Raw genomic sequence first — 20,919 nt, forward strand, 5'->3', positions numbered from 1 at the left:
TAGACTGGAGTAACTAGGAACTAAAGTTAAAAGAAAAAGGGTTGTGCAAAATTGAACATTCCGTTTGCTTTTATATTTATTAGATTGTACACTGCTTTAATTAATTGCTTTTGCAATTCAGACAGACATTTTTCATAACCTACAACGATTTTATCGATCTATACAGTAAGTCTTCAAGACTGTGTATAATGTGATAAGTGCCTTTAAAACTGTTTATTTTTCCTTTGAAAACTTCAACATCTAACCACAGGTGGAGTAGCTTACGAATCCATGTATTAACCAATATGTATCGCAGCAACCCAGGTTAAACTATGTAAAGTAAGCATGTACTACAATCCACCATAGCTTTGTGCTTAGAGTGCTTCAAAATTGGCCTGCACATTTTGCCGGTACGCTTCACTTACTCCTAGTTCCTTTGCACACAGCATCTTCTCATCCTATCTACCATTTTCTCCTTTATTGTCTCCCCGATCCAGCGCGGCGCCCGACTCAGTATCGATTATGCATGTACCAGTACATATAGTGGTAGGCTACCAATTTTACCCATCTTGTACATCTAAACAAGGCCTTGCGATGCTTCGCTACTCTTGACGGACCTGCAGACGCAGACCTGTTTCGAAGCCTCGATTCTCTAGCGTTTCCCTATCATGACGACAGTATTAACAAACCATTCAGTGTCACCATCCACGCCTAAAGCACTTCCCTTCTTTCCCTCTCTCTCTCTCTCTCTCTCTCCATCTCTCTCTCTCTCTCTCTCTGAAGGAGCTCACTTCTTTTCGAGCGTATGCGCCTCGACTCCTCAGTAGTAGTAATCGTCGTCGTCGTCTCCTTTGTCGTCTGCTACTCCTGCAGCGCTCTCTCTCTCTCTCGCAATCCGATCTCTCTCAAGCCCTCTCCCGATCGGGTTTCCCTCGCACTCCTCCGATGTACACAACGCTCTCCCCATCTCCCTGTTGTCGACGAGCGAGGCCACCACCTCCACCGCGGTGGTCGAGTCGTTGTTGTTGCCGTTCCCGGTGCCGTATACTCTGCCGCGTTGCGTATGCGGCCACCGGCAATTGAGCAAGACGGGCCACAGTGGCGATCTCGCTAGTTCTGGAGTATTGCACCGCTGGGGCGCACTGTCACACGGCTGGAGCTGTTCTTGTCCGTACTTGAGTAACAAAACGACAAATCGGAAGCGACACCCTGTAAAAAAGAGACACCCTGAAACAGACAGGGGCGTCGAGTCCTTGTCCTGGACCTGTGCATCGCCGGCTCTGCTAGTATGGCAATGTTTACGTTTACTGTGGCGTGGTAGTGGTAAACGGTGGCAAAGAAAGAGACAATGGTGAATCGAAGTCGAATGGCACCGAGAGTTACAGGTTTGTGGTAGCAGCGCGGCGCAAGCCCATAGTAATGCTTCAAAAATAAAACGCAGCCGGTGCGTGGAGAAGGACAGGAAGTGGATAGAAAGCGATTAGGGCAGTGGGAGGAATTGTATGCTGCTTTACAATCAGTCTGCAGCGACATTATTAACGGATGCTATTAGTAACAGTGTGGTAGATTCTTCAACTGTTGGGGAGTTGGACTGTGCAGAGCAATGATGAATTAGGACAGGTGATGACGATGACAATGATGATGGCGTTGAGAATGACGAACTGAGATTGGTAGCTTTGTATAGTGATCCCGGGTAAATTCCGGTCCGACTAAGGTATCGAAGGTGCTTTAAAGTAGAAAAAATCGATCTTCGGCTGACTCTTCGCGTACAAGGTAGGTGTGCCCGCGTGACTTAAAAGCTGCTGCTGTATGGATTACCTGCGTGATTTAGGTGCTCATGTCAGGTTTGACCTACATGTCTTTGATTGTGTACCGTATACCCGTATTATTTGTCCAGAGGAATACTCTAACTGAGTTTGATGGAAGATACTTTTTGAATGTACACCGAACGAACCGTTGCCACATTGGGCAGTCGAACGTCAAAATCTAAAATTTACTAGAGATTTAGTTTATGTTTCCTTTATTTCATGTGTTATGTATCCTTATAAAGGGATAAGAACTGCTTTTTACCAATAGTTTCAATAGTTGAGGCCGAACTCGGTTTGAATCCATACACAGCTTAAAGATGTGTGAACAATGAGCTGATCATTTTTATCATGCACCTAAAAATTTCTTGCCTCTGTGTCAGGGCTTCTTATCCAGGACAAAGCAATCATCATCGGTTTTGCTTATGTCAACACTGAATCCCGCCCTCTGTCACCGTCTAAACAGAAAAAAACGTCTGCTCATTGTGTTTAGGTCAGCTGGCTAGTCCTGCTAAAATGACTCTTTTCCAGGACAGGAAGTCCTTTGCGTTAAGTTTTATCTTCATTCGAATATAATGGGGGACCGCGAACGCGTTGCGTATGTGGTGAGAACCAACGCAAGCTGCTGTTTTCGTCGCTATCCGCTAGTTGTTTTTCCTTGATCCTTCACCGCTAATAACCGCAGGCGAGTCAACAAGAGGAAGTGAGCAGTTCAGCCGTCCAACAGCCGCTCTCAGCGTCAGCAACCGCATACGCAACTACATACGCTCAATCCCAGGAGAAACTGTGGGAAAGCGACTGATCCCCATCTGCGTACCGACGCAGAGATGCACACGCAAAATGCTCCACTGCTGATGCCATGGTCGCTGGAGTGCACCGTGTATTTGCGAGACAATAACTGTACTCTTTCGATACTGAAAGCAGGGAAAGCATTGGCGACACGGTATCCTGGTGACCATTACTTTTTGCTGTTACCGATGTCTCCGCATTGTGTTACATACAGCCATTGCTGACGCAGCTTTGTCTTAACAATCCCGATACAACAGCCACTCCTGCTGGTGCTAATAGATAACCACTGCATAGAATCATGGATGCCTGATGGATACTTTTGCCCGGGCTGTTGCGACACTGACAGCTGGGATTCCTCGGTTGCATAGCAAGCGAGCACGACTAACGAGATTGACCTGTAACAGCAAGATTACAAGAAATCTACATTGTTCACAACAACGGTTCAAATAATAAGCTCAAGCTCCATTAAATACAATACGTAGGGTCTGTATATATGTACATTTTAGTTCAAATCTATGTTATAAATTGATGGATAAATATATTTTTGTTTATTTACAAATGATAGTTATTTTTTTTGCTCAAATTTTCCTTCAAATGATAGCTTTTTTATTTTCTATTTCCGTATTTTTGACTAAGTGCTGCGTCATCCATTCGATTGATTGCCGAAGAATTAGACACAGACTCACTTACATAATCTTTGACCAGTTAAATAGTGGTTCCAAACAGATCGGAATTACAATTGTTTTACAGTTTATCAAATTTTATTACCAATTGCGCTTGCTGTGCCGTCGCATCTAATTATTATGTACGCGTTACTAGTTACACGCGTAAAACTTGTGCAGTTATAAATTCCACGATTACATGTTTCTCTACGAAAATCACTGAATATATATATCGGTCGCGTGCGTTTGAGGCCTGATTACGAGGCTCGTAAAGGCCGACGGCAGCAACGACACTGACCTACCTCGAGGTTCTGATCTAGTCTTTCATTGTGGAAACTTGTTGTTGACCTCATTCTGAACCCCGTTGATATAGGCTAACCAGAAAATCAAAGTGTCCGTAACAGATTTCGCACATCGAGTGAAAGATGATTTGTATATATGCATAGTTTTCTTGTCTAATATCTCTGTTTTTCTCAGTAGGATCAAACTGGATTGGAAAGTTATGACCGGCTACGAGAAGCTAAACGAGACCACAAATGTAAAATGTAAACTTAAAATATTACGCATTTCCATTTTCGCTCATTTGCCCTAAGGGGATAAAGCATTCCCAGTTACCTGGTAGATGTTGACATGATGAAGATACGAACACAACGTTAATGCTAATGGATAACATGCTATTTATATCGATTTCGGAATCAAGAAGGGTTTTCTTAGCGGAAGATTTTTTTTTTATATTTTTATCAGTTTTTAAAACCCTTCGCTGTTCAAATTGTGTGGACAGGCCTTCGGGATCAGTTTTTCGGTAGGCGTCAAGGACCTCATTCACTGGAAAGTCTAGCCAACGTGAACCTTACCGAACTCTGCCATAGTTTCTTTAACAGACCTATCAAACGGTACAATAATTATATGCCGTGATGGAAATTAACAATGGTCTTAGATTAAAGACGGTAAAGCGAATATGAACATGGATCTTGAAAAAAGCCATCGCACTGTTTCGCTGGGACAGTGACTGTGCTGGGTGATGCCGTCCTGCTGGGAGTTCAAGTGCCCAAAATATTTGAAAACAATTGAGAATAGCTTTATGATAGATTGCGTTCGTCCTGAACCATAGCGACGTTGCGCTGTAAAAGTCTGCTAGATGCTTTGAATAGCTAGTACTTAGTTATTCGAATCATTGGCTCCATTGTCTTTCATGCAAAAATGTGTATGTAATGGAGAGGATCCCGTACTCAAACAAATAGCTTCATCGTTTTGTAAGACCACCATCATGCCTTAATGACAAGTCAGCTCTAAGCGATAGCTAAAGCTCCTTGTAGCCATGTTACTCGATGCAATTTTTTCATTGCATAGGTACAGTTTAATCGGCACTCTCCTACAACAAAACCTCCGAAATGCGATAAACTTCAACGATTCAGACTCTAACTTTTTAAGCGTAGGCTCTTTATCGTAGGAGACGGTCCGAAACATCTTACAGAACCCCATTTACTGTCATAAGGACTTTTGAATCGATGGCTATTGCAATTAGCTTTTCTCATAACAGTTTGACATTTGGGAGTAATGCTGAACTACGACCAAATGTTTACCGTGTGTTAACTTCTTGTTTATTTTACACTATCGAGAAAAAAGCCGTCATTTCACTATTTAGCATAGAGTTTTTCCCACAAGATACTCTTGCCAATGCGATCTTACTGATTGAGCTATTTGTTAGTGGCGTATTTTCAACACTGTTTACGTGAACACGTGTTTCTATCCAGCTGAAAACAATCGTATAGAAATAAATACAATGGTTATAGCAAATGCAACGTTTTGCTTTACCAAGTGTAGTGTGTAACAGCCAGTCCGTCCGTTAGCTTCTACCGGCGCCTTCCTCCAATCCACTTTCAGTACAAATGAGTCCCTGATTTGTCTCAGTGGACTTGTAACAAAGCCTAAAGGATCAAAGAGAAAAAGCAAGCTAGCAGTTTAACTCTACCGCATAAAAAATCGCATAAAATACAAAACACTTTCAGCTTGGTTTCTTCCTCAAACAATTACTATGCTTATTACTAACAGTTATTATTGTTTTCAGCAACATACTAATGCGACGATCTGCTGTCAGCTTTATGGCCATTTTAGCGTATTTTTACGCCTTGGCCGTTAGCAGCGCTCACCATCAGCAGTTTCCATGTTGGATTCATGAAACTTTGCTCCATGCTATTGGTGTTACTGGCAGGGCTCTGGGGCAACGGTCGCTCTGGAAGCCAGACAGCTTCAGCGGCTCATAAAGTCTACAGTTTGTCTGTCGCCGGCCGCCGCCTTACCCTACTCCATTTGATTTCTCATATTCCCTCGCGTTTATTCTGTTGCTGCGTTTGCACCCTGCTGTTCGTCTTGTGACTGTTATTGTCAGCTTTGTAGCTTCTAAACGAATTTTTCGTCCGGTGAAGAAACCCAAGTATATTTGCAACAGTGTTGTACCGCATTTCGGCTACAGCTGCTGCAGCTGCTATCATTATTATTATTACTGAATCCAATTAACCAGAAATGGGCGGCTGGAGCGGTGATGACAGCGACTCTGAATCACGAAATCGACGCGAGTAAACAAACGCGTTTCAGTTTTTTTGCGGCTCCTACGTCGTTACCGCTACTCTTAGCGCGAGTGTTCGTCAGTGCTGCCGAGCGTAAATCGTCTGCTCTACACAGAGCGTGACAGATGGTCATATAGAATACTACGACACTAGCAGCAGCAGCAGCAGCGAAGACAACAACAATTACCTCAAATACGACTACTGTTGCTCCGACTAATGCCCGATAAATAACAAATACACTACTTGGGGATACTTGTATATACATATATGTATATACAAGTATCCCCTAGATACCCAAATGTTAGCTGCAATGCTGACGCAAGATTCACACATCTCATCTACTATGAAACGAATCAGATGCATATTATGGATGGTGCGTCTGTCCGTCGATTTATAGGAAGCTCTGAGGATCTCCCATAGAGGCAGCGAACATTGGCGGTTGTTGTTAAGGGACAACGCGATCAGGTCGTGACGGACAAATAGATAGACCTTATAATATTGCTTTCGAGGACTACAATATAGTTTGCGGCATGTTCTAATACACAATAATTAAATCAAGCTATATCGCTATCAGTGGCATGGAAAAGTGCAGTGAGATCAAAAATAAGACCAATTCCACTAGACAGAGACACCAAAAGGTTTTGAAGGGTTTCAACTTTTTTTTTTTTTGTTATTGCGATGTGACGACATCTGCTAATACAACATTTCCTATCGCTACGCTTGGCCTCGTTTCAAGTTTATTCCACTTGGGCCTTTTCTAATTCTGCCCGCCGTATATTCCGTACATACATAGATCGCTAGAAAGAAGGTTTCTTATCTCCAATAATTGGTTAACCACTTTACTGTATAGGTCAATTTTGTCGTTCGATGTTAAACCAGTACGTGTAGTATTTATTTGTCCGTAAACTCTTATTACACACACACACCCCACGAACGACTTGCACCGCTAACATAAAGTAGGAGACTGTTTGTTGTTGCAGCCATTGTGGGCATTAACGTTGTTACGGCTGTTGTTATTATTGTTATGATCGTTGTCGGGGCTGACGCTGGCGAGCGCAGGTTCAGCTTTCTCGCCCCATTCAAATGCAGTCGCACAGGACCATACAGTTCGCATTTGAAAAGATTATTTTTTGTGAAGCAATAACATCAGGCCGGTCCACCCGAACTTCATACGAAAATAAAAGAAAAGTTTTCCAGTGTTTATATCGGAAAGATATTGCTTGTTGAATGATTGAAAATGTTTTGAATAACTAAAAAAGTTTGTAGAGATGGTACAATCAGTCTTGCGACTGTCGACGTCAGCTGAAAGCTAACAACTTTTCATATAGAATGTGTTCAACAATATTCTTATAGCATTATCGTATATTTTATATAATACAAGAAGAAAGTGTAGTATAGAACGACTATTTGGGTGAGACTTTCCAAAAATTATGCAACGTGCCGCCATACAAGAAACGAGTTTTTAATAAATTCTTGACATATTTGTCCAGAAAAAATAAAACGAGTATTTCTAGCCCACGAATGATATCGATGGATGCAAATGTGCTCTCGGACCAATTGACGAGTCTGCGCGTGAACCTCTAACAAAGGCCTTGGCTGGAATCGAATGAACAGTTCATACGTCGTTGGCGTCCGACACTATGTGGTACTATTGAACTATTATGTTTCGTGAACATTGAAATAATATCTAAGCAAGACTACATCTATAGCGCGGCAAAATGACCGTGGTTTGTGTGGCGTAGGCGAGTGCCATTAAAACATGTCCATTCATATGAACTATTTTTTTTTTTGCCTACTAGGGTACGCGAATCCATATGGTTTATAATTGTTTCTGGGTGAACAATTATCTTACGAATCCTTACCGGATAGCGTGAATGGTACGCGATTCTTATAGCGCTCCACAAAATATGTTTCTCGCAAAAAAAACTGAGCGGCAATTTCCAAATATAATATATGCAGCATTGTTATATACACGCTCGACGCCAGTGCTTCGCGTCAATTGGGGCATTGTTCGCAGTTGGCCGCCTGGCGTCATTATACGAGACGACATTGGCGTAGAGGCCTGCTTCCACAGGTACCCTCCGTCGAACGTCTCAGGAAACGTTCTCGAACAAATAGATTGTCCTACTCTTGTGAAAGTTTGTCCACATAGAAAATCAGTAATTATAGATTAAAAAGATGACGGCGACGGGAAGAGCAGTTACGTTGTTCACGATGTAGTCCAGCATGTCAGGTAAAAGGATGCACAGTGTGATAAGCCGAATGTTACATGTACTGCAATGATTCTATGAAAGTACCCCTATCTATCTTGGTCAAACGCTCGATTCGACGATGACGGCAGTGGCCTCTGTTTTATAAAAACGGCGTAGCATATTGTTATAGTTTTTTCAATCTTTGACATAGCAATGGTACTTAACCTACTTACTCTACATTTGTGCCACTGAGACTACCACTGATGAGAATTACCGAGAATTCTTCTAAAAGCAATATTTGTTCGAAATTGATACATAATTATATTAGAGAAACCAATGCACTACTATAACTACAGACAAAGCCAGCTGTTTTTATGTTGTGCCGCTTTACGTAAACCCAATCTTTTATGTTTATATTTAATTTTCCAAACGAACACGTCTTTATATTATTAATTTGTTTATGTTTAACCTTTATTCGTCCCTGTATAGTACATGAATGCGACGTTTCTCCCATAAGAATATTTTACGGTTTCCTTCCGGAATTTTCTTCAATTTCAATTAAAGAATATTACAATGAGAGCGAAGTTGTTTTTCGCATTTTCGTCTGCTCTCCTTCCCCTTCCCTCTCGTTTTCTTTCTTAGCCTTCTCGGCCTTTCCACTGTTCCTCCATTGAGTCTGGCACTGTATCCACTACTCTCGAATTCCGCGATTTTAGCGGTAACTTTCGAACCGTTCAACGACATATTTCTTATTCGTTTGTTAATTCTGTTTATATCATCCCAAGCATTAGTTTTTACGTTAGTATTGGGTCAGAAGTTCAATAAAAGATAACCTGCTAAATAGCGGAAGCGAATTATCATGGGGCAAACAGCTGCAATAGCAGTTCTGGGAAACGGACCAACGTTATGAGAAGATCATTCCATAGACCAGCCTCGTAGACGTTGCTGGCGAACATAAAAGCGAATTAACACGCGACTGTAAAGGTCGTTTGCTGAAATCAAGCACAGCCAAAATCTGCCAAAGACGATACCGATCAGGCAGATGAGATCAAACGAAATATATGGAAAGGTCATTTATTTTTTGCTCACATTGACGATGATAACGACGGAAGGTTGCCAGTCTTGCTGTTGTTTTTCTAAACCAGGTTTAAAGCCGCTGATAATGACACTTGGGGCAGCATTCAGCGGTTACTGAGAGCCTATTCAGGCCCGATCAAGGCCTAAAGGATAAGACGGCCAGCGAAGCGCTAAACGAATTTTCTTCGTTACTCGCATACGTTTTCAGCTTCCAACTAGAAAAATAGATATAATCTTGATGGTACGTGCAAAAGCGACGCGGGCGATAACACGCTAAACTACATCGATACACACGAAGTAGAAACAGTAAAAATAACTCCTGTTGTAAAGAGTCGCTTCTGACACAAATTTATGTAGAGCGAGGCAAAACATAACGTGAACGCTGTGGTAAGATGACGAGCCATATCAGCTGATAACACGTTGATGTTCAGTTACAATTAAACGTTCGAAGTATGGCAGACTAGTTATTGTTGTCTTAATTGGCAACTGCCATGTTAGAATAGTCCGTAGCGCGCTCTCTAGCGCTAGCCAGGTTTTAGCCTTTATGTCTGTGAGCCTACGGGATACCGGATTTAGAGGCACGAATCGGGTTACATTTAGGTAGCAAGTTTTAAAAGTAGCAATTACACGCAAATCGAATATAAACGGAATGGTCCCTGAATGGAACAATTCGCAGAATCAAACGTGACAACAAAAGCAAAGTACGCTTCAATTTTCCCGCACATTTCGGAACTTAGCGCCATCTTATTCGTTAGGCAAAACCAGAGTACTCGAAACGGTACAGCCCCGTAAAAACTAAATGAGTTTAAAGTAATGAATTTACTGAAAAAGGAAAATATTTTATATGTTAATATAATTAATTTTATATATTTATTTCCGAAAAAAAATCGTTAGTTAGGGTGGAAGATTCAATCTAAACAATTCCGGTACCCATCACAAAAATACGGCTTGGTCTCTCACTATTTTTTATCGTTTTCTACAAGTTCATTCATTGGACGAACAATTCGAGCCTGGTCTAAATTCGTCATTAACCACGATGCATCTATTAGTACATAGAATATCGAATATGCCACACAAGTCATGGTATCGTCGAATCGACATGTGGAGACCCAAACACTTCAGTGGGGTTTGACGCCTGTTCGATTAAGCCAAGTTTCGTCGCCATCACTCTCATAGCAACCTTCATGTTGCCGTAACAATGACTGCGGCGCCCTGAACGAATTGCAGCGTTAACATTACTACGAATCATTCTGGCGCTCCCTTTGGGAACTCTTTTTTTCCATGGCGATAACAGCAACGATCCGATTTCTTTTTTTCCTGTTGGAATAGCGCATGTTGCACTGGTGCGTGCTGTTAGTGCAGCGACCCTAATGTCGATCCATAACAGCGAACAAAACGAAGAAATATTGAGGCGTTTGGCGACGCGTTGTATGGCGTCCTTTTCGGTAAACACTGCGTGCTGTCGCTGCTGGCCCTTCCGATGCTGTCATTCAAAATTGGGCCATATAAAAGCTTCGTCCGCAGGCCATTACGAGCAAAGGAAATCTAGCGACCTCAACACTAACAGCAGATATAGCAGCTGCTGTTTCAGGTCGATACGTTGTTATGCATTTGCCGTGGCGCTGTGGCGCCGCCGCTATATATATACGTGTGCCTGCGTATATCGGTGTGTGTGTGTGTGTAACTACATTTACAACTGGCGCCGAACTGCCATTATGATCAGCAGCAAGAAACACAACAAAGCGATACGATCGATGCTTACCGTACGGTGTTGCATCGCAACGTATTGGGTTTGTCAGAGGGGTAATGTGAAAAGGTCTAAAGGCGTACGACGCACGCATTAATTAACAACGTCGCCACCATACATATTGTTACACACGGAACGGTAACGCCCCATATCAACCGCATACAATACGAATGTGCTGTTCGAAGCCGACGCTTATAGACCACTAATACCGTATAGATGTGTGTGTATGATGATGTGTAGAAGGTGTATATTTTTATTATTATTACTGTATACCCATATTCCACATGCACTTTTGCATTTTGAGTGCGAGTACGTAAACAGATGAGCTTTTTTTTCGTTCGAGTCCGGCGTCGCTGTCTAATCGTGTCGCTGCTGTCGTGGAAGTTATGCTATCCACATTATTATATGACAATTTCTATTTGCGTAAAACGGAAGGCACCTAGTAGTGGTGATTAATGATGTAAGCTCTATACGAGGATGTAGATACACATGAATAAACAGATGAGTCCTACTGCTATCGCTGCCGCCGTATATAAAAGTTACGGAGTGGACGCCAGACCACTCCTCGAGACAAAACTTCGGTTTGGAGTTGCTAATAATATTTGTGGCGGCAGCAATCTGCCTCTTTTACTATTACGTAAACAAATATATTGGCGATGATACCTTTACAGCCTTTTTATTAAGGCAAGAAAATATCTGATATTTCTAACTTCAAAATGGCACTTCATGGGGAAAGTCCTCACACGAACGAACAATGATTTTTGCTTGTAATAGTAATAAATACACTTCAAAGTCGCTATGACCGGAAAACACCCAGATATGGTCCTTCACACCGCAGCCCATTAGATAACCCTTGCACATAAACTTTACCTCATGTACCAACTCCAATCGCGTACTATTCTAAGGCCACTATTTCAAGCTGACTGAGCTTCGCACTTCTTTTACGAAAAGTTCAACTGATCTTTGGGCACCACCAATTGTTTCCTTTGTTCCCGTACGACAATCTGCCTACTTAGCGACATTCTACCGTCTAACAGGCAGAAGTCTTTGCTGCTCGTCCGCCATTCACCGTCTATGGTTAACTACAGGATAAAAGCCATTGACAGCTATTCATATTAGAACTCCGCCGACCTGAAGTTGTCCGCCCGGGCCTCGACAACCAAATATAGCAAACTCAACTTTTGCTCGCTCGGCTATTTTCTATCGCCATTTTGTGAGCTTATTTTGAAGCTTTTCCTTCTTACGATACCACGTCTTTCAGCTCTTCAAATGTATCTGTTGACATCTAGAATTTAACCGGCATTACCACTTACTACCGACTATACGGACTAAAAAGCAACTTCAAAATGACAGTACTAAATTTATTTTATCAAGCTAGAAATCTGACTATAGAAATATTGGAGGGATCTACCGTCTCCTTTGTTCACTTGTGCTAGAGGAAGTAACAGGAAATGGGAAAGTGGACGCGTCTCAACAATACCGAATGATTGCCATTCATACGACGTAAAGCAAAAAAGAATTCACGGTTTATCCTGTCAGCGGCAGAATTTCTGTCACTCGTGTTTAATGCTTATCAGAGTATAGTGGGCATAAATGATATTTGCATATCCCGTAATTTTTGATTGACTTCCTATTTAATATTTTTTCTTGTTTTTCCGAATTAAGTATGTCATAATTCACAACCAGTCATCAGGTGAGAACAAAAATTTTGGTGTTCAACAATTTCTCTTAATTACAGCCGTCTTTTTCACTAAAACGGGTTCGGCAACACCGAAAACAGACGCGTGTACTTACTGGAGCCACAGTAAATAATTTGAATTCGGATTCTACACAGTGCAACGAGGTGTTCATATTACAAAATAACCATTATCCGCAAAAATAAATACGCCATTGCGGTCGTTCCCCGTTATATTGGCCCCAATTCACCGCCATTCAATCTCATAGCGTTATCGGTAATGATTTATATTATGGCAACTGCACATACGGTGCTATCGAGTAATTATGAAAAAGATACAAGCTAAGTACAACGAGCCTATGGAATATTTATTTATCGTTTATTTGTTCTTCGCACTGCGTCAAATTATCGCATTTCTTACGGAGCGCTTTCCGTCACAAATTGTATATCATAAGGGTTGTATACGACTTGTATTCTACTATTACCAAGTTTCACCATCAGAGTTGGGGGGCAATCCAGTGCAGCTATGCCCGTTCGTCACTCACGTAATCAACGACAATGCACCACAGCGCTTTGTATGCTGTTACTGGGAAGCAGTCGTTTAATCATATTTACATACCACTGAATCAGCGATCAACAGCAAGACCGTGATATAGCCGACCACTGATTACTACGAGATCAACACATAAAAATGTATAAAAACCAAAAAAGTTACCGTTGGTTTTATTAGCGACAGACAGACAGACAGGCAGGCAAGGGCGATCGAGCGACCTCGGGAGTGATACCGGTTTGCACGAGCGAAAGGCCTTATCTACCCACCGTTCGAAAGCTATTCGTATCAATGTCGGCTAGATACGCTTTTCGTTAATAATTTAATTGTTTTTGTTTATCATCACAGTTGTGACTGGCAACCTTGTTAAGATGTTGTGTAGTTTTTACGCAAACGTCGGCGGTTGGGTTTCCAGCAAGCCGTATTGAGTGTAAGCGTAAGATATCTTGCTATTATCTGGAGAGATCACTGATAAACAGATAGCCGCTATGCACACACCAATAATAGTAGAATCTTACATCACATGGGATCCGTGCATAATAAATAATTATTGTAATTAATGCTATTTACTTTCTGATTTTTCTAACTTTTTTGACCTGTTCATTTTCTCTCAAATAAAACGTGGGTGAAGATGGCCTTTCGAGTCATAAAGAAAGCTGCACATGCAGCAATGAAAATCTACCATCATACATGTATCGCCAACGAATAGACCACTATGTATATACACACTTGAACATCGGAGTAGAATGACCCTGCTAAGCCGTACGTCGTGCATTACTTGGCGAAGACCCAGTAAACTTTGCGTGAGATGCTCGATTTAGGGCAATGTTAACAACCTTGAGCGCTGGCTAACTTTTGGCTGATTGAAGCTTGAACCGTTTGGGATTCGTGTTTACAACCTTTGCGTGGTGCAACAGATTTTCCCCTATTCAAGTGTTGAAACTCACTTAGTTTGTCTATAATGGGCTTTCGTATAACACCGAACGCTGCATTCAGTTCCAATTGCCATTTATGTATAATTGCCACAGCAGAACGCAGCGCCACATCGAAAAATACGATCGACGGGCATAATTACCAGTTAGAATTCTAGATACGGGTCATGAATAAAGTCTGTGAACAATATCTTGCCGGACCTTTTCCGACAGCTACGAATATTTATTATATATAGTCCTGTCGCAGCAACAATCTATATACGTTTGCTAAACAAAGGATTTTCTCCAGTTACATAAGGCATTCTACTAGGTTTTACGATTTGAACTAGCCGATAGGAGATAATAACAGGACGTGCCTCCTCTATGACTTTTTGTTTCATGTTCTTCTCGTACTTTGTTTCCACCCATTATTTTATCGACATATTAGATAACCTAGTATATATATATAACTAGAAATTACTCGATATCTGTTTGCCTACGACGTTCTGACACCTATCCTATTATTTTACTCGAAAGAATTCGAGTATTTATCTGACAAGTGCAAAGGAAATTTAAAATTGAATAGAGACTGACCGTCCACCGGCTGGCTGCTGCTCGTCGTCCAAATGAGATTTGAATGTAGAGTAATGGCGGCCTTTAGGGAGGAGGAAAACTGCCAGAAAGAAATTACTGTCACTACAAGCGTCACGTAGGTAATCTTCTGGCCGCTGACTGGTGCACAGCGGAGAGATTTGGTTTAATGGGCCACTTTAATTGACAACCCATTCTAGTTGTCAGCTCCAAAGTAGCGGCTGCCACGCTCTTCGTTGGACGTAATAGAAATCTTTAGGTTCTCGGATGCCAAACATCTCATCAGAGACGGAATGGACCATTCGCATTGGATACAGAGACCCACACGTAAATAGAATGGAGGTTATGGAGCAAATTTGCCTTTGTTCCGAACGTCTGTACGCGTTCGCGCCTCCTTAATGGATATATCCTAACCTAGATATATAACTTGATACATAGATGGATTCGGCGTGGATTTCTGAAATAAACTAAGAACTAAGGATATTTCAGATGTGTGAAATACATATACACTTAAGTATATGATGCTTTTCTCACGCTTACAAACGCATGCTAAATTAATCAATTTATATATATATATATATATATATATATATATTCAAAACAAGGAAAAATTCCGTGGGCTTTTTATATAGAATAACTGAATTTTCTAAAATGGATAGTACCATCAAAAATAGCACGTCTGTTGTATTAACCCATGTGTACTGGAGTTAAAAGATTAAATTCGGAAATCATAAATCAGCGATCCCGAGGCATGCTATTAAACTTAACGCGAGAGATGCGAGACGATCGTATTGATCGTAACAGAAAAAAACATGCAGAGAGAATTTAAACAGGCGTGAAGTAAACAAGCGTAGACGCTTTTATGAATGGATGGACATCATAAAACCAATTGTACCGTTTGATGGCTGGAAATGGACCGAAATATCGAATAATGAATGCTCAACGGCAGAAAGCAAACGCGGCTGTTTATCCTGAGAAACACGTGCGCTAGCATTTAAAGGGAGAGGGACAAAAGATGTGACGAAAATGGTGATCATAAAATAATGTTAAAGCATTTGGGAAATATAGAGACAAGATATAAGAAATAGGAGGAAATGACCCAGTTGAATCGGCAATCCGCACTTCAGTCAGGCGCGGTGCCTGAAACGATCGAGAAATTTCTTTAGGATAATGTGAAGAGCTAAAAAAATGTTTTCATTTTTGCTAACATCTATTGGTTGTCTAACAAACAACGATAAATATCGACTCGCTATTGTCTATTTTAAATTGTACCCCGTATAATAAAGTTTACTAGATTTTCGTACTTGCCGTTAAAAATTCCGCCTTCATCTGAGCGACACGCGATACTTGAACTAACGCTATAGCATTAATGAGCATCGCGTGTGTGGGTAAAAGAAAATTAACGTTAAAAAGTAGTTTCGGAAACATTGAATTAAGTGTTCCTGTTGAAAGGGTACATTCGATATTGATCAGATGTATTATTGAAGGTGTGCTACTTCTTAACGGCCAGCTATGAGCTCTTATAAGCTACAAGTTTCTATCTTAGCTACATTTCGGCTACAGAAACTCTTCTAAATAAGGTACAAAGGGTTACACGATTCGCACGTATAAGATACGTATTATTGTCACTGGACGAATACCTTGAAACATGAAATGAGCACCCGGCCAAGATCCAAACTTTATTCCTCACAAGCCTTCCCGACACAGCCTGGTTTGGGTGGGTCGACACAAGGAAAGTGGGTCGATTAGGACAAACACAATTCCTACTAAAATCATTTTAGTGCATCAACATGTATATGAGCAATTATATTTTATTCATATGACATAGCACTCACTTTATTACGATAAATTTAGTTTCAATTTTCTAAAAAGTCATTTGTGGTTTAGCCCTTTTATACCGTTACAATATGTTTCCCAATATAGATATATATATATATACTTTGTTTGTGGTAATTTTGAGTGTCGTCGAATCACGTAACGCACGAGCAAGCTTTGTCCGCATTATAGAAATCATACTCTACTTACAGCAGTGTATGCACATTCATTACCGTTTTCTACCGCAGAAGAGGTAATACAAGTATTACTGCCTCGCAAGAAGGGCTCTGCTTCTTTCAAATTATGGAGAAGTAGCAGATTGCAGCGCTCCATAAAAAACGGTGCACAATAGGCTATCACAGCGTTCCTGTCCGACAAAGGGTGATGATAGCGTCTTTCCCAACTGATTCCGGCGTACGTCGGATGACACGACAAACCTTTCGAACGAATACGTCTCCCCGTTCACCAACGAGAAGATAAACAAGACCAAAGCGTTAAAGATATGATAACGACGACGCTGCTGATTATGATGATGTTAATACTGTTATGATTCAAAGCAAGCACTTGTTTTCAAGGCACTTTCACTATATCGTATGTGCTTCGCAGACGACGTTCATAGGTAAGAACTACCTCTAATGTCTCTGCTGTCAAACGTAAGAACGTGACTTTCTATGTACATATGTTGTTGTAGCATCGCATTTCCACCATGGACAGCTTCTGCCGCTGTTGTTGTTGTTCTAATAGTTGAACTAACGATCAGATTGGGTCGTCTATCTTGTCTATTGGGACGCGCGTTCCGGTGTTATCGAGAAGATAATTACGGCAGCTGATGCAGAAAAATGGTTTGCTGATTTAGAAAAAATTGCCTTTTCATTTTAGTAATAAATATTATTATTAATACAGTTAATGTGGATGTTATTGTTTATGAACAACGTAGCTTCCTCGCTTCGAAGTAAGGACTGTTATTGTGTCGTGGAATTATTGGTTCGAATACTTGTACATCAGTTTAGTGTTGTTAGCAATTGCTATGTAAGTGCATCACATATACACACACATATCGGCCTACACTTACAGAATCTCCAATATTATGTGTTATTATTTGCAAAGGGGTACAGTATTGTGGTACTTAGTTTGCTCTGCGACACTGCTGGGCGTAGTGTTGCCCGGCAATAGCGCCACACGAAGGGTTAGTTAGCGATCTCAGGCCCGCTAAACGCAAGCTAAATGACAGACCGTCGCGAAGACGAAAAGCACCAAGCGAGAGAAAGAGAGTGAATCGAATGAGACAGATGATTGTTTAGATGCTAGGATCCAGCTATAGAAGTGGTGGCCTTTTTAGCTCATTTAACCATCAGCAAACACCCATAACGCACTGACATGTTGTGCTCTTGCTACGAAAGTAAAAATTTGTCCTAGCTGTTGCCTAGGTTTCGTGCTATGCTAATAAAATCGCGATGCCGTTTTGCGGCATCGTATCGGGCTAGATGCGGTCGCACGTCGTCTAACGTTAAACGTTAGTATTAAACCTTAGCATGGCAATCGCTAGCAGGATGGGTATATGAGCATGACGAAATCGCCTTGAGCTTGCTGAAAGCCCGGCAAGGACGCACATATGTAAACATATGAAACGGGTAGAAGTCGATACTTCTATTATATATAGACAAAAGTGCAGTGGAACACTCACGTAATAATGATATGGAAAGAGTTGACATCCGCCATACGAACTTAGCCATTAGCACCAGCATTGTCAAGAGCAAGGCGTTCAACAAGCTGCGATAGTGGTTGTTTGCAAGACTATATGACCACCTGCATCATACACGTACTGCCAAAAATTGCGGTTGAACAGTTAAGAAAAACCGCTATCGATAAGAACTTTTCAAACGTATCGACTTAGCAGCTATCAGCTACATTCACGTTATTTAGAGCGCACAATTTTCTGAAACATCGAACAGGATCCAAATATCATACATCCACAACTGAATAAACGAGCAAAATATCAAGAGATCCCTGTAAATTTAGGTGCAAAGGGCCTAAATCAATTTTGGCTAAAATAAAAAAAAAATTAATTTTTGACTTTTAGGTACATGCATTTTATCGACATATTTAATCGTTTCACGATGAAATCTTTAAGGATAAGTATAGTCAATCAACCTAATTATCAACCTGATAAAGTAATATTTTCAGTTAACTTATTATAAATTATTCTAAACGATGGACTTCTTGTAGTAAACCTAAACCGAATTGCTCTATTTTTCCATAGTATTTGTTTGTAGGTTATAACTTACTAGGCGTTTATAGTGTAATTCTTAAAGAGAAACCATTAGCAGAACTTTTCCATCCAGCTATCACCGATCACTTCGCATTTTCTGCTGCTTCTGCCTTCATTCTCAATGCTATTATTCTTTGGAGTTATAAGGATTGACCCAACACCTGGCACAGCCAACACCTGGGATGTATCGTAGGACAGAAAATGTAGAGTAGGTGCTATATGCTCATATTGGCTTATGGCTGAAAGTGTAGAATTTGAACATCGTGGAGAATACACAGCCCTATTTTAATAATAATAATTTTTTTTGAAGCTTTGAAGAGTCGCATGGTTTGCTAGAATTCACTTACCTTTTAGCAAACCTCTCCTTTATTTTTATATGGAAAAATATCTAACATGATTTTTGTTTTTGATCGCTCAGTATATATTTCATAATTGAGCGTCCTGCATATCCCGCAGATGTAACGACAGCGATACTTTCCTACACACTCGCATACAATGACGTATCTAAATCGCCTCTATATAATACAAGTAAAAAAGAAGATGTGTAGCGTTCTAAAAATTACTTCATTTTTATATTTACCTTTATTCTTCATGAATATTGAAATTACATCTGCTGCTTTGTCGTATTTGCCCCATAGTTCATTTTTATGTATTGTGACCTGTATTCCACTCCCAGTATGTGAAAGTCAGATATGCAATCTAGATGAAATGCCTGTGCAGGCAAAAATAGTACCACAATCATAAACATGCTTGTTTAAGAGTAAGGAGCTACACAGGATTCGTGCGCATGTGTCAGTACGATCAGGCAGAATCAACCCCTAGCGACTTCCTGAATGTGTAAAAGTTTTCCGGTGAGACGATAACAGCACTCCTGGTGTTGGCTCATAATAATAAGTATAAAATTATTTATAGTTGTCAGCATTATCGTCGCTATGTGCATTTGTGTGTGCTTGTGTGCATGCATGTTAGTAAGAGGATATCGATGAGGGCAGCATTGCTATAGTGTTTTTACACTGTTGTTTGCTCACTTAGTTAGACGAGCGTTCCGATGGTGGAACGGAAATCTCCAAGTTGAAGTCAATTTCATCTCAGCGTTTCGTCAGCGTTAACGCCGGCGCGGTAGTGGCTTAATTGAAACGGAATCAACGGACAGTTACTACAAAAGTACAGAACGTTTGATATAGGATCACAGGATATGATAGCGAAATATCTGAATTAAAGTAATTTGACAATCGAAGTAAGTTATTTAAATATAGCAAAGTAAGTATAGTGCACACTAATGGAATAATACCACAAAATGATTTGAACTGTTTAGTCATTTACTAAAATAAATCGTTGGATAAAATAAATTGAAGAGGTGCCTCGGAAAAATTATGATGGGACAGATGTAACGAAAACAGTGCAATGTAGGACGATAAAGTTATATAACCAATTTAAGTTCAGAACCCAAGTACACGTCGCCGTGAGAGTGGACATAGCCTAGCGTAGATACGAAATGTGCATAGCACCCAGTTTTTATTAATTAAAGGCGGACTAAGTACGAGAAAAGGAAAAAAATGAATACGTCTGGGTATTTATACGTAAAGACGGCAGTTACTCTGCATGCAAGCTGTTGTCCGTTACCACGTAGGTCGAATGGTGACAGGTAGTTACCCTTTTGAACTATTTGAGACCTGCAAGCGGTTCTCGCCATTAACCGCTGTGGACATAGATGTATCAGCTTGGTCACCGAGAACGTTTCAAGCATCCTTTGGTCCGTGTCAGCGCTCGCCTTGATTAAAAAACTCGTCCTATTGCATTGCCCACTGTTATAGTCGACAACGACGTCGCCTCGTGCGAAGGGCGGCTTAAGCGTCAGTGAAAGTGATGACTGATGTTATCTTACTGTTTGATTATTTTGCACTCACTCAATAACAGCAGCATCAGTAGCTACAGCTGCGTATCTCTTTACTGCGTTCTTCGTTTTCTTGGAACCGCCTCTCTTCTTCTTCTTCTTCTTCTTACGGCTGTCGAACTATTCTCGTCTATTCTAGTTGCTAACCCCAGTTCTACTACTACCGCTGCTTGATGCCTTGCTGTTGTGGGGGCTATAGGCACTTTTCATCTTTGACGATGCAGTTAGCAACTAACCGAGTGGCTTATAGGCTGGTCATTCACTTATCTTATGCTTAACGGCTATAGTAGCATTCTGCTAATAGTATCGGGAGAACTCTACATATGATAATAGATTCCTGTATGAAATAGTTTCGCGGGTCAGTTCTGGTCAGCGACGGCTGCCACTCGTCGCCGT

General features: G+C 40.9%; 2 protein-coding genes across 9 annotated transcripts in view; one reads left to right on the forward strand and one right to left on the reverse strand.

Moving 5' to 3' along the window:
- Nucleotides 1-51: 51 nt before the first annotated feature.
- On the reverse strand, nucleotides 52-20,665 carry LOC147757522 (uncharacterized). 6 transcript variants are annotated; one of them, XR_015320558.1, is made up of 7 exons: nucleotides 20,283-20,665; nucleotides 19,658-19,755; nucleotides 16,594-16,797; nucleotides 16,186-16,253; nucleotides 14,549-15,685; nucleotides 5,051-5,163; nucleotides 52-2,968 (listed from the first exon to the last, which is right to left on the reverse strand). XR_015320558.1 is itself a non-coding variant. In XM_086979495.1 (4 exons), exons 2-4 carry the CDS (start codon nucleotides 16,193-16,195, stop codon nucleotides 2,870-2,872), a joined length of 222 nt encoding a protein of 73 aa, XP_086835621.1. In that variant the 5' UTR covers nucleotides 16,196-16,253; nucleotides 16,594-16,734; the 3' UTR covers nucleotides 52-2,869. The 6 variants fall into 6 exon arrangements, 2 of the variants coding, with proteins under 2 accessions (XP_086835621.1, XP_086835620.1); XR_015320559.1 differs by lacking the exons at nucleotides 5,051-5,163; nucleotides 19,658-19,755; nucleotides 20,283-20,665 and having other exon boundaries at nucleotides 16,594-16,734; XM_086979495.1 differs by lacking the exons at nucleotides 14,549-15,685; nucleotides 19,658-19,755; nucleotides 20,283-20,665 and having other exon boundaries at nucleotides 16,594-16,734.
- DAAM (disheveled-associated activator of morphogenesis-like protein) overlaps nucleotides 294-20,919 on the forward strand; it is a 135,205-nt gene continuing 114,579 nt past the window's right edge. For 2 of the 3 annotated variants that reach the window (XM_022789546.2, XM_022789547.2), the window contains exon 1: nucleotides 294-1,752. The gene's annotated coding sequence lies outside the window, so the exon portion shown is untranslated. Of the gene's footprint in view, nucleotides 1,753-17,068; nucleotides 17,203-20,919 lie in introns of those variants that run through there. The other variant, XM_086979478.1, reaches the window with a different exon arrangement.

This window comes from Varroa destructor, unplaced genomic scaffold (genome assembly GCF_002443255.2).
Source record: "Varroa destructor unplaced genomic scaffold, Vdes_3.0 BEIS01000002.1, whole genome shotgun sequence".
NCBI classification, from domain to species: domain Eukaryota; kingdom Metazoa; phylum Arthropoda; class Arachnida; order Mesostigmata; family Varroidae; genus Varroa; species Varroa destructor.

Excerpts from the sequence above, each read along its gene's own strand:
- LOC147757522 (XM_086979494.1), bottom strand. The coding sequence starts at position 16,693 with ATGGAGCGCTGCAATCTGCTACTTCTCCATAATTTGAAAGAAGCAGAG. Across the intron at positions 5,164-16,593 it reads CTCTTCTGCGGTAGAAAACG|GCTTTGTTACAAGTCCACTG; the intron begins GTAATGAATGTG and ends TTGATCCTTTAG. Across the intron at positions 2,969-5,050 it reads GCTGTTACACACTACACTTG|GTCAATCTCGTTAGTCGTGC; the intron begins GTAAAGCAAAAC and ends TTGCTGTTACAG.